General features: G+C 41.2%; 1 protein-coding gene across 1 annotated transcript in view; it reads right to left on the reverse strand.

Annotated features, from left to right (window-relative positions):
* Positions 1 to 1759: 1759 nt before the first annotated feature.
* DNAJC5B (DnaJ heat shock protein family (Hsp40) member C5 beta) overlaps positions 1760 to 17563 on the reverse strand; it is a 32177-nt gene continuing 16373 nt past the window's right edge. Inside the window, exons 3-5 of the mRNA XM_084618355.1 lie at positions 12675 to 12888; positions 8347 to 8521; positions 1760 to 1874 (exon numbers count right to left, since the gene is read on the reverse strand). Coding sequence (XP_084474481.1) covers positions 1780 to 1874; positions 8347 to 8521; positions 12675 to 12888 — 484 coding nt within the window. The 3' untranslated portion in view covers positions 1760 to 1779. The remainder of the gene's footprint in view (positions 1875 to 8346; positions 8522 to 12674; positions 12889 to 17563) is intronic.

Genomic DNA, 17563 nt, shown 5'->3' on the forward strand with positions numbered 1-17563 from the left:
AAGAGATGTACTTTATTTGCTTCAGTGAAGAGAGAAGAATCAGACCCTATATATGTATACTTTAAATTTAAACCATATAATATTTTCTTGTCTCTCTGATTATTCCACATTAATAAATTAGCATTTCAACCACAAGAGTTTTGTGCAGCAGTGCACTGCTAGTAAAGACTATATTTTGACTTAAAATGGAACTTTAAGTGTATTAAAGGGCACATTTATTATTAACATACAACTTCCCCAAAATTTGTCTATACAGAATAGTTTACATGTCTAAGGTGTGTCAGTACCATAGAATCAGGGCTGGAAAGATCTTACAACAGTGTGCTGGTTAAACAAAGCAAAGAGAGCCTGCTTCTCGAGTACAATTTAAACCTGAATGGGTAATAATTATATGATTTGAAGTGCAATACATGTATTATAGACTTGTAGCAAAGTAGAGGATGGGGTAAATGGTCACTGGATCAGGGCAAGATTATTAAGAGAAGCAAGTCCTATCTTGCTCTGCCTCCTTCTGCCAGGAAGCTACCTCCTGCCCTTTCAGCATGACTTCCTCCTTCTCTTCCTGTCAATTCCTGCCCCTTCCCTCAGCCCAGGAGCTAAGATGAGGGAGAAGGACCATTATTTGCATGTCAGTAGGACAGCTGGGAAAGAACAAGTATAAAGCCATCAGTAAGGGGAATAAGTAGGCAGGCAGGCAGTTATCTGTTGACTCGGTTGAGGGTCATCTTCCATCCCATCCCAAAGGAGTTAGGGAGCCAAAAGGTAAGGAGTTGGAGGAGGCAAGGGTTGCATGAGGTCACAGGCATACTTCCACTTAAAAACAACAACAACAGAACTTTGATTTTTGTCTCAGATTGGTCAGTCCAAGATGAGGGAGAGATGCTGCTGCCAAGTCTTACAACTGGCAAATAGGGAGCATCAACCATCCACATCTGTATGGTATTTTCCTGCCGGTCTCCTGCTTCTGCTCTTGTGCAGGTGCTGTAATGCACATGCACAGAACCAAGACACAGAGATCATGTGCATTTCAATTAGGAGATTAGTCTCTTGGGTTTAGGTTGAACTGCCTTCTGACTGTTAAACTCTTGGATTTGGTAATCATGCCCTGTGCCAATCAAAGGACAGCTGACTCAGCTTCTTTATTGCTCTGGTTCCATCCCCAGCAAGTTTCAGTCTACTAGGCAGACTAGTGCTGTCACTCAGTGCTCTCTCTTTAGCAAAATCAGATCCTTCCTGATACCTACTGTTCCTTTGCTGTCTATTGAAAACACTTCCATCGTTTTCTCAAAGGAAGCAATAGCATTATAAATACAGTCTCTACCCTAAAACTTTGTGGCAAACTAAGAACATTACATTGTCAGACAATGACAGAACTGGTGCCTTCTTGAGTAGACTCAAAGCCCTAATCAGGGAAAGTCCTTGCTTAGGTGTGGAAAGGGTGCTCCATTTAAGGGGAGATAAGAGAGAGGAATATTATTGTATTGAAGGGATAGCCGGAGCTCAAAAGCGTTAACCCTCTTCAAGGGCAATTTGCTAATCAGTATAACAGTATGCTAACGGTAAGTATCTTAGTGCAGAACACAGAAGATGGGCCTGTTCATTTTGAAGGCCCTATGAGTTAAAGAGTCTGCATCCACAGGAAATTACATTCAAATTATCTTTGCCTAACTTAAAAATCAAATACAAATATGGAAAACGATTACAGTGCTTTTCAATTATCTTTTTTGAACCCTCTTTGTGACATGAGCAAACTGCAATCAGACTGTACTTGCTCTTGCTTTATGAGTCTGTGTGATAGCTGCGATGGCCATCTCCGATTAGTTGAGTTTTCTCATTTGCATTTGTCGGCTGAAGTATGATTGGAGTTTCTCCATCTAAATCAAACAGAAAAAACAAACCCCTCTAAGCACCGTTGATTTGATACAAAACTCAAGCTGCCTTTCTTGATAGAATGACAGCAAAAATAGTAAGATCTAGTATACTGTAGAATGATCTTTCAAACAAGCTTTCATCTAAAAGGGTTGTAGGGTTCAATCCTGGATGAGTAAGGGCTGCAGAATAGAGCTCTAAATGGCTGTATGCACACTAAACAAAATTCTATGTTTACCATCAATGTAATACTTACGCTAAGCCTAGGTACACTTTACCCGAATGTTCACACAGGAAGTTATGTTGCTACATAAACCAGTGTGCCACATAATCCTTTCAGTTTGCTTATTAATTATTATTAATTATGATTATTACACCATCATTTTACCTGATGCTTTACAGAGATTAAAAAGACCATGCTCCTTGCCCCTAACATTTACAATCTAAGTGCCTGATCCTGCAAATACTATTGGGTGTAATGATTACTACTGTGAGTTCTTTAGACTGACTATAATGAATACTACCATGATAATTAAGGCCCTACCAAATTCACGGACATGAAAAATGCGCCATGAAGTCTGGTCTCCCCCCATGAAATCTGGTCTTTCGTGTGCTTTTACCCTATACTATACCGATTTCACAGGGGAGACCAGACTTTCTCAAATTGGGGATCCTGACCCAAAAGGGAGTTGCGGGGGGGGTCACAAGGTTATTTTAGGGGGGATCATGGTATTGCCACCCTTACCTGTGTGCAGCCTTCAGAGCTGGATGGCCGGAGAGTGGCAGCTGTTGGCTAGGCACCCAGCTTTGCAGGCAGTGCCCTGCCAGCAGCAGCACAAAGGGTGTCAATACCATACCATGAAATCCTTATTTCTGCACTGCTGCTGGTGGCGGTTCTGCCTTCAGAACTGAGGTCCCAGCCAGCAGCCGCCACTTTCCAGCTGCCCAGCTCTGAAGGAAGCATCGCAGCCTGCAGCAGCACAAAATTAACGGTAGGAGTACCACAACCCCCCTTATAATAACCTTGCGACATCCCCCCACCACACACAACTCCTTTTGGGTCAGGACCCCTACCATTACAACACGGTGAAATTTCAGATTAATCCGTAATGTTTTGTATATTGTCATTCAGTATAGATTCTGGTTTTTGCTTTCAAAATGCATCAGTAAAAAAGATGCCTATGTTTTCTTGTGAGAGTGGCTGTGATGGGGTAAAGCTAGGTCCTTGGAAAGCTGCAGTCAGCCCACAGATTGTTGTGTTCAGTTTCTACAGCATAGAAGGTTTAGCTGCCTCTTCTATGAATGTCCCTGGCACAGCTCCTCAAGCTGGTACAGGGCTCAGGATCTGGCACTTAAAGGCAGGGCAATCTGAATATGATGCTTTTATGTCTTGATATAAGTACATGCCTCTAGAGTGGCTGTGAGGCTGGCAGACCAGGTGCCAACTCCTGCCAAGATCCTTAGGCCTCGACTGAACACTGGCCAATACATAGCTGGAAACCAGTCTGGCTCACCTGTATGTTAGTATTGTTAAAAGAGATGCTAAGTTTATAAGAATGTGTTTAGTGTTTAGACTTTATGAAATGCTTGGAGGATGCTGCATGTATTAATCTCACTTATAACATCTGTGCCCCATGTTATAAGGTGACAGTGTTTGCATTGTACTCTTCTGTAATTGTGTAAGTTCCACAGGAAAGAAGCTTTAGTTAATCTAAAATGCTGGCTTCCTACAGCAGACGTTAGGTCCTGCCCACCAAGAAGGCTCATTGAAACCAAATAAGGCTATTGTGAAACATCAAAGAACAAAGTCCTTCCTCCAGTCCTCCATGAAGAGGAGATGTGTGCATGAACTCATCCCATCAGCTTGAACTCTGGGAAGAGGGAGATAAAATTTTTGCTTCTTAGAGATTTTTATCTCTATGCCCCTTGGACTTTGGGAGGACAACATTTCTAAGCATGAGCAGTAAACGGGATGAATTATGGACACAAAACATAACATACAGGAATAACTCGACCAAGAGCAGACATCTAATTGCATGCCAGATGGCATCACGTCAGTGGCTGTGTAACTAGTTTGATTTTGTCAAGGTGAAAGGCAAGAGTGATTAGACTGCAAGCAGCTTCTCTGTATGGAAAATTCCATATTTCAAAACAAGGTCAAAAAGAGGCACTATTTCTCACTATTAGCACTTATACAAAGTTTACAAGTAATTACCTTTAAAAACATGACTCTGGTTTAGATTAGATTGGGAGTTCAAATTCATTTTTAAGGCCTTTTAGAAAAGCAAAATATTTTCTGGATTTTCATGTAGGTTGATAGGGTTTCGTGTGTGTGTGTGTGAGTTTTTAATTTTATGGGCAGTCATTTGCAACCAGAAACAGTACACTTCAAGGCTAGGAACACTCAATGACTACAAGAAAGGGGGATCCATGAGAAATGTACTACATTGTTTCAAACTAATCTGCAAACACTTCAGGAGGCTGGCAGCTTATCCAAATACTTTGCTGTCTGCACAACTCTAGGATTTATTATGGGTTTCATCAGAGTGGGAACCCGGGGTATAATAAGCTATACAAATATAGCCTTTTAACAGAGAGCTACAGAATGAAGGTGCAGCAGAATTCACAGCTGAAATTGTTTTCTATAGATAGCTCATGTTTGCTCTTCGCCTACATTGATATCATATGGAGTGCGGAGGAGACAATGATGTGCTAAATACTTATTGCTTATGAATCTGGAAAGTAGTTCAGCTCATTCCAGTTCTTTCCCCCCCCTTTTTTTGATTACATTTGCTGTAAAATTGAACACTGTTTGGAAATGTATCATTTTGTTCTGATGATGATAACCAACCAGGAAAAAACCCACTGACAAACAGTTGGAGAACATCACCACAGTCTGACATACCAAGTGCCTGACACCTTACTCACATGAGCAGTCCAACCTCAAACAGTGCCTCATTCAGCAGCAGGAGAATCGGTGGGAGGAATGACACTGACTCCAATGGGAGCAGAATCGGGCCCACTGACTTAAATGAAACTGTTTATGTGACGAGAACATTGCGTGACTGGGCTCCAGAGCAGGAGCATAGGTCCCAGTTTAACGGAAATAATTACTTCCTTCTCTTCTGCTGTGGATTTTCTCAGCGCATTTGAAACAGTGTGGTTACTGCATGCATTGCAATATACTTTTTATTTATTGTCTGATTCTGACTCTTAAAATATGTTGGTTTTAGGGCATAATGGTTACATAAAAAACATTTAGAAACTGGTCCAATGTTGTAATAATCTAGGCCCCAATCCTTCTCCCATTGATGTCAATAGCAGAACTATCATGGATTTCAGTGGACGCAGGATCGGGTCCCTAGTTATTAGAATTTCTGCTAGGGGAAAGAAATCATTCTCTTGAATATAATAAGAGTAAAGGGCAGGTCCTGCAAACCTTATTCATCAATAAATTTCTTTAGTTCTTTTGCTGAGACTACTCATAGGAGTAAAGGTTGCAAGATTCATCCTACAGGGCCAGGTGTTCAAAGTAGCTCAGCACTAGAGCGGTTTGAAAATTTTCCAACTGAATGTTTTGCCATCCGAAAATGCTGTTTTGTCAAAACCAAAACCTTCCGTGGGGACATATCAATCAGAACAAAATTTCATTTTATTCCCACATTCTTAGAATGGAATGTTTTGATGTTTCATTTAGAAATTTATTGTATGTTATAAAAAAAACAACAAAAGATAAAGTCAAAATCCAAACAAATCATTTGATTTTATCAAAACTAAATGGTGGGACATTTCAAAATTTGACATTTTTGGAACACAAACAATTTTCAAAATCATGCAATTTCCTGTGACACAGTAATTCCAGTTCTCACACAGTTCTACTCAGCACCAAGCAGCTCCTATCGAGAGCAGCAGGAACTACTGGGTGTGGTGATAATCTGGCTGATAACGTGCACCTTACTCAGAGATTGATATCATGAAGTGAACTACAAAAGCAGTTTCTCCTCCCTTGGTGTTCACACCTCAACTGCTAGAAGAAGGCCTCATCCTCCCTGATTGAACTAACCTTGTTATCCCTAGCCTGATTCTTGCTTGCATATTTATACCTGCCTCTGGAAATTTCCACTTCATGCATCTGACGAAGTGGGTATTCACCCACGAAAGCTCATGCTCCAATACGTCTGTTAGTCTATAAGGTGCCACAGGACTCTTTGCCGCATTTACAAATCCAGACTAACACGGCTACCCCTCTGATGTATTTTTTGCATATTGAGCTCTTTGGAAAATAAATGACTTGTTATGTACAAAACACGACAATAAATTATTTAGTTAAACTTTGACTTTGGTTTGAGGATCTACATTTTGACCTTGTAGCAAAATTTTGAATAATGCTATTTATGCTGAGAACAGTGAGAGACAACGAGATTAATTACTAGAGAGAGTGATCCCACTGTGGGCAGGCGACCTATATGGAATTTGGCTCAAAATGTGGATTTCTCTTCCAAAGCAGCCTGCTGCAGGAGAATTTACATTTGTTTTCTGAATTACCTGGTGGAGCCTTTCTCTAGAAGCTATCTTACATAAAGCTATGGGGGTGCAGAAAAGTCAGAACCTGCCTATCTAGGACAATCAAGTTTGAATTGCCTGCTTGAAGAGGCAATGCTAGTACCAGCCTATGCCATTTTCATTCAGTTACATCTTTTCAACCAGCATTTATACAACTTGTGTGTGCAGCTTGTGTCTGTTATCATTGTTTTCTTTGAAGTGCAAATTTAAAGGAAGAGGCAGATGCTATTTGTGTTCAGCTGCAGAGGAAATGCATTCATTGTCCTGTCACATGGAAACCTTACTTTTGTTGTTGTTGTTGTTATTGCTTTGTTAATATAAAATAAAGGCAGTTCTGACTGAAATTATACTGTTGCTTTTGATTTATGAAAAGTGTAGCAAAAATGACAAGAGGGATAAGAGACCTGGAAAAGTTCTAGTTTATTTCAGGCCCTCCCTATGAAATCTGGATTTACAAAATCCAAATCTATGTTTTATTAATTTTTTTAAACTGGCAAATTAGTGAACATTCTGAATAAACGGGAAGTGGGTATCTCAGTAATGTCAGACATTGGTGTGATGGAGGAAAAGAAATGAATTGTTAAAGCGTGGAAAGACCCCCTTGGGGGAGTGGCTGGGCCCAAATCTGGGATTTTGAAAGTTTGAGTTTTCTTTTGAAAGACTGTGCTGTAAATAAATAGGTCCCCAGGAAGGGGAATTTTTTGACTATCTGGCCTGTGCGGACTTTTTTCAGGGAGAATGAGTTAAGGAGAAATGGAGTCAGCGCTACTGCAGAGCCACAGTTGGCCAGAAGGGAGTGCTACAGGGCAGGTGTGTGCTTTGACATGGTGGTTCTAGGTATAATGAAAATACTTTTATAACCTTTATCACAAAAGATCCAAAGCACTTTAAAGAATAAGCCTTGTCTTGCAGCCCTTTCTCAAGTGAGTAGACCCATCAAAGTCAATAGGACTGTTTGTATAAATAAAGGTTACACAATCAAGCCCACTGGCGTTCAGATAGCTCTGTGGGGGAAGGAAGCAGGTCAGGCACAGCACATGACATAAGAATGACTAGGATATATAGGCCATTCACAATATAGCAAATCTCCTCTCCTACACAAAGTGTCATGGGATCTTTAATGTCCATGTGTTTAATCAAATCCATTCTGAAGAAGAGCTCTATGTAAGCTTAGAAGCTTGTCTCTCTTACTAACAGAAGCGGGTCCAATCAAATTTATGACCTCACCCACCTTGTGTCTGCAATATGCTGGGACTGATACTTCTACAACACTTCTGCATAATCAAGACAATAATAGATACAAAGAAACTGTCATTTCTCTATGTAATATACAGTAGAAACTCAGAGTTATGAACACCTTGGGAATGGAGGTTGTTCGTAACTCTGAAATGTTCATAACTCTGAACAAACTGTTATGGCTGTTCTTTCAAAAGCGTACAATTCAGTATTGATTTAATACAGCTTTGAAGCTTCACTATGCAGAAGAAAAATGCTGCTTTTGACCATCTTAATTTAAATGAAACAAGCACAGAAACAGTTTCTTTACCTTGTCAAATCTTTTTTTAAACTTTCCCTTTTTTTTAGTAGTTTACTTTTGACACAGTACTGTACTGCATTTGTTTTGTTGTCTCTGCAGCTTCCTGATTGCATATTTCTGGTTCCCAATGAAATGTGTGGTTGACCGATCAGTTCTTAACTCTGGCGTTCATAAGTCTGAGGTTCTACCGTACTGTGCTTCTGGCTTAGTTGCCGTATAGAAGATTTGTAGGACCAGATACTCTGCAGCTGTAAATCAGCATATCTCCATTGACGTCAGTGGAGCTACACCGGCTAACACCAGCAGAGGACCTGATCAATAGTTTCTTTAACAGTTTTGTATATTTTCACTCTATATTAAGTCTCTCCAATCCGTACCTTGTTCCATGTCTGTCTTGATCTGCTCTTCCAAATCCTCAGGAGACATGCAGAACTCATGTTCTTCCCCTCCGGGTGGCTTGGGTTTACACTGCCCACAACAGTAACTGAAACAGCAGCACAGGCAGCAGCAAAAGTAGCAGCCTGTCAAGAGGCCACAAACTGCAAACAGGGCCTAGATTAAACGGGGGAGAAACCCCTATTACCACATGAACTTCCTTTAATTAGTGACAGTTTTTAACAGACATAAGGCACGTAGTGTCAGATTTTCAAAAGAACTCAGGGCCAGATTTGCATGTGCTACTCCTGAGGGCATTCTGCCCACCATATTTTAAAATTCTGCACGCTTTATTTGTCAATAAATAAATGCAGAGGCTCCAACATTGCAGTGGGAAGCACAGGCCACTGCTTGTACGAAGGTAGGAAATCACCCTGCAGCCTCCCCAGCCCCACCCCTGGGACACGGACTCAGTGGTGAGGCTGCACCTGACCCTGACACAGCACAAGGTCTGGGCCTACCCCAGAAACACCCTGGGGCCCTGCCCCTCTGCACCAGGTGCACCAGATGTGGGGCAGGCAGTCAGGCTCAACCAGGCAGGATCCAAGTGTGAAAGGGCTGAGTGTGGGGACAGTCTGGGCGCAGGCAGCTTCCCTTTGCTTCCCTGTCAGAAAGTCATTTTTCTGTGGGGAAGCGAAGAAATCTGCGGGGGACATGAATTCTGCACACATTCAGCGGTGCAGAATTCCCCCAGGAGTAAAGTGCTCCACACCCACAGTTGGAGCCAGATTGTCAAGAGTTTAGCTGCCATTCAAAAACCCAAATATGGGCCAGATTTTCAGAGCACTTGCCACCCCACCCACCCTTTGTCATTATGACATTTATGGCTAGATTTTCAAGTGTTCTGCATCCAACATGCACCCAATATGCTGGGCTCTTGCAAATCTAGCCCAAGTTGTGAGTGCTGAGTGAGGCCTTCCAGAAATTCCAAACATAGTGCAAAACCCCCAGCTCCCTTAAAAATGGCTCATTACAGTAGATCTCTGTGTAAATTCATATTCACTGATAGAGTGTTGATAATAGCAAGTATATGAGAAAAAAGAAACAAAATAAGGAGTCCAAAGGCAGGAGTGGCTAAGATGAAACATTTAATTTTCCTCTCACACATACTGGGATAAATCAAGTGAAGTTACTTAGGTGTATGTAGAGGAGAATCAAGCCTCCTTGGTCAGTGCAGATCCTATGGACTTCAGGCACAAATCTGCTTTCATCAAGGAGGCTCAATTTAGTCCTTAGCTTATAGTTAAAAGGCCACTGTTGAGAATAATTTAACACATGTAGCTTAACTCAGGGAAAGTGCTCTCACCAATAGTTTAATGTATTCAAAATAAAATATATGGCTTGATAATAATAATAATTAATAATACAACAATATCCCCTCCCCCTCCCCACCCCCAAATCCATCGCAGGATTGTGACATGTGTAAGGATAGGTATCAGGTTAATAGTATGGAAGTGACTATGTGAATTAAATGATGCAATGTTAGCATGGGTGCAATTATGCTCCATTTGAAGTCAGTGGAATGATTCACATGTTTAAAGTTAACCATCTGAGCAAATGTTGAGGCTTAAGGCCAATGGTAATACCTGTATCAGGTTAAACCCACAAATACCTCCAGATGTTTTCAAAAGACTGGCCAGATTTATGCTGAGTTGAAGTTATTTCAAAATGCTGTGCCTTCTCTCACAGCAAACCTAGATTTTGTACTGGTTTAACTGTTTGGGTTAGGGTGTGACTTTTTACTGAAATAGATAAATTGGTACACACACTCCCAAGTGTGAATGCAGTTATACCCATATAAACATTCTTTAAAATGGTATAGATTATTTCCCTAAATTTATGGGTATAAGATGTCAGTATAAGCACCTTTATACTACTATAATTGTATCTACACTAGGGAGTTGTACCACTTTAACTATACTGATTTCAACTTGATGTAGTTAAAGTGGCACAATCACTGTGTACCTTAACGGAAAAAAGGGAATTATGAAATATTAGTTAAAGCTTTTTTCTGTGTAAAATGGCCTCACTTTCCCAGCTTGGTTAAGCCTTCAGCGAATTCTGGACTTAACTCAACAGTCATTTTTTGCTTTGCACTTCACCTTTAATTTTCATTTCATTACATTTAATGACTTGTGCCATCACTTAGTATCTTCTGGGATGGACACTGTGGCAATGAGTGGCAGTATAAGGCCCAAGATAGACTCATTCACTATAGGTCCTAGCTTATTGGGTATAAGAGATGGAAGAGGAAAGGTATGGCTAGGCATGTGGGGAAATGGCTGGACTCAACTTTAGAGGAGCCTTTGTTGACCTGCTTATACTCTGGAAATGGGAAAACTTTGTTTGGTTTAGTGGCGATGGAGAGACCACCCTGTGACAATCTGGGAGGGATGATACGTAAGTACCTCTGATTTTTGTGGTACATTTTTCATAGGAAGTTCTGCAATATGCAATTTAATGAATTTTACACAGGCTCCGTAACAAATCCTTCCATACCTCCAGAACATAGCACCCCAAAACAAACCCAGCAATTGCTCTCCCTGCTCTCATACAGGCTACAGGACTTCTCAGCTGCACCCTATGCTCTCCTCTGCTCTTCTTGTTGGTCACGGCTGCTGCTGCTGTTGGTGTCTCTGTTCCTATTCTCATACCCACATCCATTCCACATGCATATTCATGTAACCTGAGTCAAGGGAGTGGCTCATCTGATGCTGCTGCTAGAGGACTTATCAGTGTCTCTTTTCTTCTCTCCCTTCTTAGCCAATGACTCCCTGCACTCAGAGATGGAGACAAGGAGGCTGGAAAGAGGGTAGCTGAGAGCAAAGAGAAGGAAGATTGACACAGCAGGTGGTAGTAGTAGAAGCAATCAATAGTGAAGGAAGTCCAGGACACAGTAGGAGTCAGCAGCCACAGCCTGTGCAAATTTGCTGCCAGAGAAATAGGGGCCAACTGTAAAGTCTTGGGAGTTCAGGTGGAGATGTGGTCCAGGTCCATCTTCAGTTTTTGCTGGCGTGGATACAAATTTTGCCAATATGATTTTGAAAAAGTTGCCCAGTTTTGAAAAAGTTGTCCATTAATTTGTATTTGAGCTGCTTCTATTCCCACCTGAAGTAGTGTATAAAGTATGCTTTCCCAGACACATGGAACTGACCTTGCACTAACCACTGTTGGAAACAGGATACTGAGCTAGATGGATGCCACTGTTCTGCTCCAGGATGGAGATGTCCATGTTCCTAAATCAGATCTGTCATTTCTCTTCTCATCACAGCGTATTTGGTTCACATAAAGATATTTTTTCTATTTATTCCAATGGACTCTTTGCTGCCCCAACATTTTGTTGCAGGAAATAGCAGTAAGAATAACATCTGAAGTGTGGGATTTTCCACATTTGTGATGTCATAGGCTTGTTACATTCACTGACACACTGATTGCAATGCTAGGGTTTGCAATATATACATAAATATCAAAAGATTACAGTTACATAATAAACCAAATGAACCGAGCTCTTATGTCATCAGAACCCTCACCAGGGGTTTTTCCTCATTCAATTTGCTGACTTGAGGTATCATGCTCTTCCTTTCCTGCTCTCTTCCTCCACTCCGCAGTTCTCACCTCTTCTTCCACTTCCTTTTCCCTGCCCCCTCACAATGTACCCAAAGTGTACGTATATGACACCATAATCACACACGGTGTTATGTATTATTATTGCTTACGTATGCTGTGTGCTACATATAGCAAAGAACATGGCTAAATTTGTACGGTAACTTATTAGCTGATTGTCACACAAGTAGGACTTCTCATTTTTGAGCAATGAGTCATTTTTATTTAGTCATTACTGAAAAGAAAATCAAAATTAACCTGGAGCTCCAGTTTCAAATATAATTTATGCCTCTAAGTGTTACCAGACATGAAGTGTATTTAATTATTTAGTAAATTAAAGGAAAAAGGAAAAATCCTTCATTAGCACTTTGCTGGAGAGGTGCTTAATTATATTTTTGCCAGTTTCTAATCATTCAAGACATGCCATCATTTAATTAAGCTGCTATGATTTAAGGCCCTGATCCTCAAAATTGTTCTGCATCGGGGAACCCCTAGTCCCATGCAGAGCCCTAGGGGCTCTCATGGGACTCCACATGAGTGTAAAGATCCAGTCACATGGAACACTTTGCAGGACCAGGACCAAACTAGGTTAGAAGACTGCATGATTTCCTAGCTTGCTCAGTACATTTTTAAAAAAAGAACAGAGCATTTTATTTTACCCACTCACCTTTGCCCACCAGCTTGAAAGCATGAAGTATGCATTAACATTTTCTTCTCCAAATTGTTCCGCCACATATAACCCTAATGATCCATACTTATCGTATATGTTTCTCTTGGACTGGTCAGTCAGTATCGCATGAGCATTGTTGATCTCTTTAAATGTTTCAGCAGCCTCTGGATTGTCGGGATTCTTGTCAGGATGATATTTCAGAGCCAATTTTCTTAAACATGAAAGAAAGAAAAGGAAAAGAGCGTTTGCTATAAATATTTACAAAATATTTTAGTTGATGCATTTTTGTTCTGAGGAGAAGGTCTGGCCTGAGTCTTGTTAGTTACAGCTTTACTGTAGCGGGAGCTAAATGTGAGGATGCCAGTGTAAGGCTCTACAGCAACTGATAATGGCTAATGGTGCAAAGATGACAGAAAGAGGAAGGTGTCTATGACCGATTTGAAAGAGGGCAGTAAGGTGAATAGGAGAGTTTTTGAAAGAAAAATAATAAATATTATCCTAAATAGGGATCAATATTAAATAAACATCCTTTCCTCAGTAGAGCTCATTCACATGGCTGTATTGACATTTGTAACACTTGGAGTTATTTTACCTTTAGGGTAAAATGCTGGTCCCATTGCAGTCAGTGGCAAAAGCCACAATGTATTAAATAGGGCCAGGATGTCACTCTTAAAATACACCTTACGGTTAATTCATAATGACATGGGCTTCTTACCTCTCAAACTTTTTGACTTTCCATCTGAGGAAAAGGGGCATAATTTTTCTTTAACTGTAGCGATTACAAGCCCAGTCTTGCTTCCACTGAAGTCAGAGGAAGTTTTGTGAGGCTCTTAAGTATCGCTCTAATGTGAGAGAAAAAAGAAGTCTTCCCTTAACATGAGACTGCTGTAGTTAAGGCTGAGTCTATGTTTTATATTTTATTTGAGCAGTGGGTTGGACTAGATGACCTCCTAAGGTGCCTTCCAACCCTGATATTCTATGATTCTACCTTGTCAGTTACAAAACCCTCTAGGCAGAAAATTGATACATGCTAAAAACACAGATGCTTATTCTTCTTTCCAAAAATGATTTTAATATGTCAGTTTTAAAGCAAATATATCAACTCGTTTATTCCCTCAAAATTACCTTCCTTAAAGGAAGGGAAATACTTTGGGATGATCTCATGGATCAATAGATACCTCAAGGTATTATATACAGCAGCTAGGTTTTCAGAAACCTTAACAATGGTAAAGTAAAAGAAATTCAGGCGCTCCAATAGAATGGGAGCATCCTTCTAAAGTACAGAATTGGAAAGCAACAGTGGTTTTGAACAGAGTCAGTTTCAAATGTCCTTTTGCTTTTGCCTGGAGCTTGGCAACCTTTGGACCTGATTCACCATTGCCTATACCATATGCAATCATAGAATATCAGGGTTGGAAGGGACCTCAGGAGGTCATCTAGTCCAACCCCCTGCTCAAAAGCAGGACCAATCCCCAATTAAATCATCCCAGCCAGGGCTTTGTCAAGCCTGACCTTAAAAACTTCTAAGGAAGGAGATTCCACCACCTCCCTAGGCAACGCATTCCAGTGTTTCACCACCCTCCTAGTGAAAAAGTTTTTCCTAATATCCAACCTAAACCTCCCCCACTGCAACTTGAGACCATTACTCCTTGTCCTGTCCTCTTCTACCACTGAGAATAGTCTAGAACCATCCTCTCTGGAACCACCTCTCAGGTAGTTGAAAGCAGCTATCAAATCCCCCCTCATTCTTCTCTTCTGCAGACTAAACAATCCCAGTTCCCTCAGCCTCTCCTCATAAGTCATGTGTTCCAGACCCCTAATCATTTTTGTTGCCCTTCACTGGACTCTTTCCAATTTATCCACATCCTTCTTGTAGTGTGGGGCCCAAAACTGGACACAGTACTCCAGATGAGGCCTCACCAATGTCGAATAGAGGGGGACGATCACATCCCTCGATCTGCTCGCTATGCCCCTACTTATACATCCCAAAATGCCACTGGCCTTCTTGGCAACAAGGGCACACTGTTGACTCATATCCAGCTTCTCGTCCACTGTCACCCCTAGGTCCTTTTCCGCAGAACTGCTGCCTAGCCATTCGGTCCCTAGTCTGTAGCTGTGCATTGGGTTCTTCCGTCCTAAGTGCAGGACCCTGCACTTATCCTTATTGAACCTCATCAGATTTCTTTTGGCCCAATCCTCCAATTTGTCTAGGTCCCTCTGTATCCTATCCCTGCCCTCCAGCGTATCTACCACTCCTCCCAGTTTAGTATCATCCGCAAATTTGCTGAGAGTGCAATCCACACCATCCTCCAGCTCATTTATGAAGATATTGAACAAAACCGGCCCCAGGACCAAGCCCTGGGGCACTCCACTTGACACCGGCTGCCAACTAGACATGGAGCCATTGATCACTACCCGTTGAGCCCGACAATCTAGCCAACTTTCTACCCACCTTATAGTGCATTCATCCAGCTTGTACTTCTTTAACTTGCTGACAAGAATACTGTGGGAGACCGTGTCAAAAGCTTTGCTAAAGTCAAGAAACAATACATCCACTGCTTTCCCTTCATCCACAGAACCAGTAATCTTATCATAGAAGGCGATTAGATTAGTCAGGCATGACCTTCCCTTGGTGAATCCATGCTGACTGTTCCTGATCACTTTCCTCTCCTCTAAGTGCTTCAGGATTGATTCTTTGAGGACCTGCTCCATGATTTTTCCGGGGACTGAAGTGAGGCTGACTGGCCTGTAGTTCCCAGGATCCTCCTTCTTCCCTTTTTTAAAGATTGGCACTACATTAGCCTTTTTCCAGTCATCCAGGACTTCCCCCATTCGCCACGAGTTTTCAAAGATAATGGCCAATGGCTCTGCAATCACAGCCGCCAGTTCCTTTAGCACTCTCGGATGCAATCTTTTACACTGGTGCAGACTGGGTGTAAAATGCTACTGTTTGGATCTGGTAGCATTTTACATCCACCTTGCTCTGATGTAAATGGCTAAAGGTGTAGAGCAATTGTGAATTGGGCCCTTTGTTTTTAAAATAATGAAATTGCAGGGGGTTGGTCTTTAAAGTGGACTGACCTAATTTGATGCTTTTAATAAAAACCCCAACAATTTTTGAAACTTCTGAAGCTCCAGATTGCTGTCAAGTAGCTACTAAACCTATGCTTCAGCTATTTCTCTTCATATAAGCTTTTACACAGTGTTACACTTTCCTTGTTCCCTTGAAATGGACTTAACACTGTTACTATGATCTCATGGGAAATGCAGTGTAAGTCTGGAGACAGTGTCTGATGTCAATACCAAATGAAATTAGATAAGTGCAAGTACTGAATACCATGTTACTATGTCTAGATAGAAGATGGTACATTCATAAAAATGTAAACACTATCCTTTCTAGTATATGATAGAGGTGGTAATAGGGTAACTGGGGTGTCCACATGTTTACAGCTCAACATGCGTGCACTGGGCCAGATTCTGATCTCATTTACACCAGTGAGAAATTCTGCAGAAATACCATTGACCACAATGATAGCATAGACAGGGCTCGGGCTTTTTTACAACTTTGTCATCTACTCATGATCACAGGCTGAATTACAGAAAGAACCACTGTCTTCTTATACTGAAGAAGGAATAACGAACACAGTTTTATTCCTAAATTTTCTCTCTGCTTCACTGTAGAATTAGCTAGAAACTTCCCCAGGCCTCTCAGTGGAAGATTCATGCACATGTAATTTTCTATATGTTTCTAACTATTCTGTTCAGGTTCTTATATTGTTCCTGTTATTGTATCCGATACCAGGACCTGAATGCAAAAAAACCTCAATTCTCCTTCAAGCTAGAATCAAATCAACAATCTAAGGCTTTCTACAGGAAGTACCTTTACAACGTTCCATGCATAATACCAGCTGTGCTAGCAAAGAGCTGAGCTAGTTACCTATCTTTCTTTAGGCAGTATTGTAGCTGGGTTGTCCCCTGGATATTAGAGAGACAAGGTGGGTGAGGTAACATCTATTATTAGACCAACTTCTGTTGGTGAAACAGAGAAGCTTTCGAGGTCTGGGCTGAAAAAGAGGTCTGTGTGAGCTTGAAAGCTTGCCTCTCTCAGCAACAGAAGTTGGTTCAATAAAAGATATTACCTCACCCATCTTGTCTCTCTAATAACTTTATTTATGTCACTGCTGGGACAGCACTTGGCTCTGTCTTTCTATTTCTACTGCACCCAACACCATGGTATTTAAATACCAGATATATTTCCAAACAGGAAGAATGCATAAAATATTTAAGCGAAGTATTTTTCTCTCACTTTGATGTCACTCTGACAGATACTAGAACCATATGCAGTATCTTTGGGGGACCATATTGTATTAAGTTTATGAATGGTTTAATGTATCACAGTGGGCCAGGGACTGTATGCAACTGCAGCGGGGGAGGATTACCACTGCTCCTCCAGGACCTAAAAATAGTGGGGGTGATTAAGGATAGTTGCTGAAACTGTAAACAACTCTAGAGAGTTATCTCCCTCTGGTGTGGTTTGCATGTACACGGTCAAGCTGGGTGTTCACAGACCAACAGACAAAGAAAGGGCTTTTGGTATAAAAAGGCTGTGTTTAAACTGACACCACACCTTCTTTATGATTCAGAAAATGGAAAGGACATTTTGTCCACAGAGGGCCTCAACAATCTTTGCAGAAAAGTTGGAAGGACCTTGGCCTACCTCGGCCCCATAAGGCTGATGGGTGACCTCTGGTAACCTTTTAACATGTATATAGGAACTTTTATTGTATTTTTTGTACATTTTCTCTTTAATGCTTTTGTCCTAACAATAAATGTATTTTGCTTTGTGAAGACTGGTTGGTAACTGGTATACACTGTTGTAGTCCCTG

This window comes from Lepidochelys olivacea (assembly GCF_965140295.1).
Source record: "Lepidochelys olivacea isolate rLepOli2 genome assembly, chromosome: 2".
Classification (NCBI taxonomy): domain Eukaryota; kingdom Metazoa; phylum Chordata; order Testudines; family Cheloniidae; genus Lepidochelys; species Lepidochelys olivacea.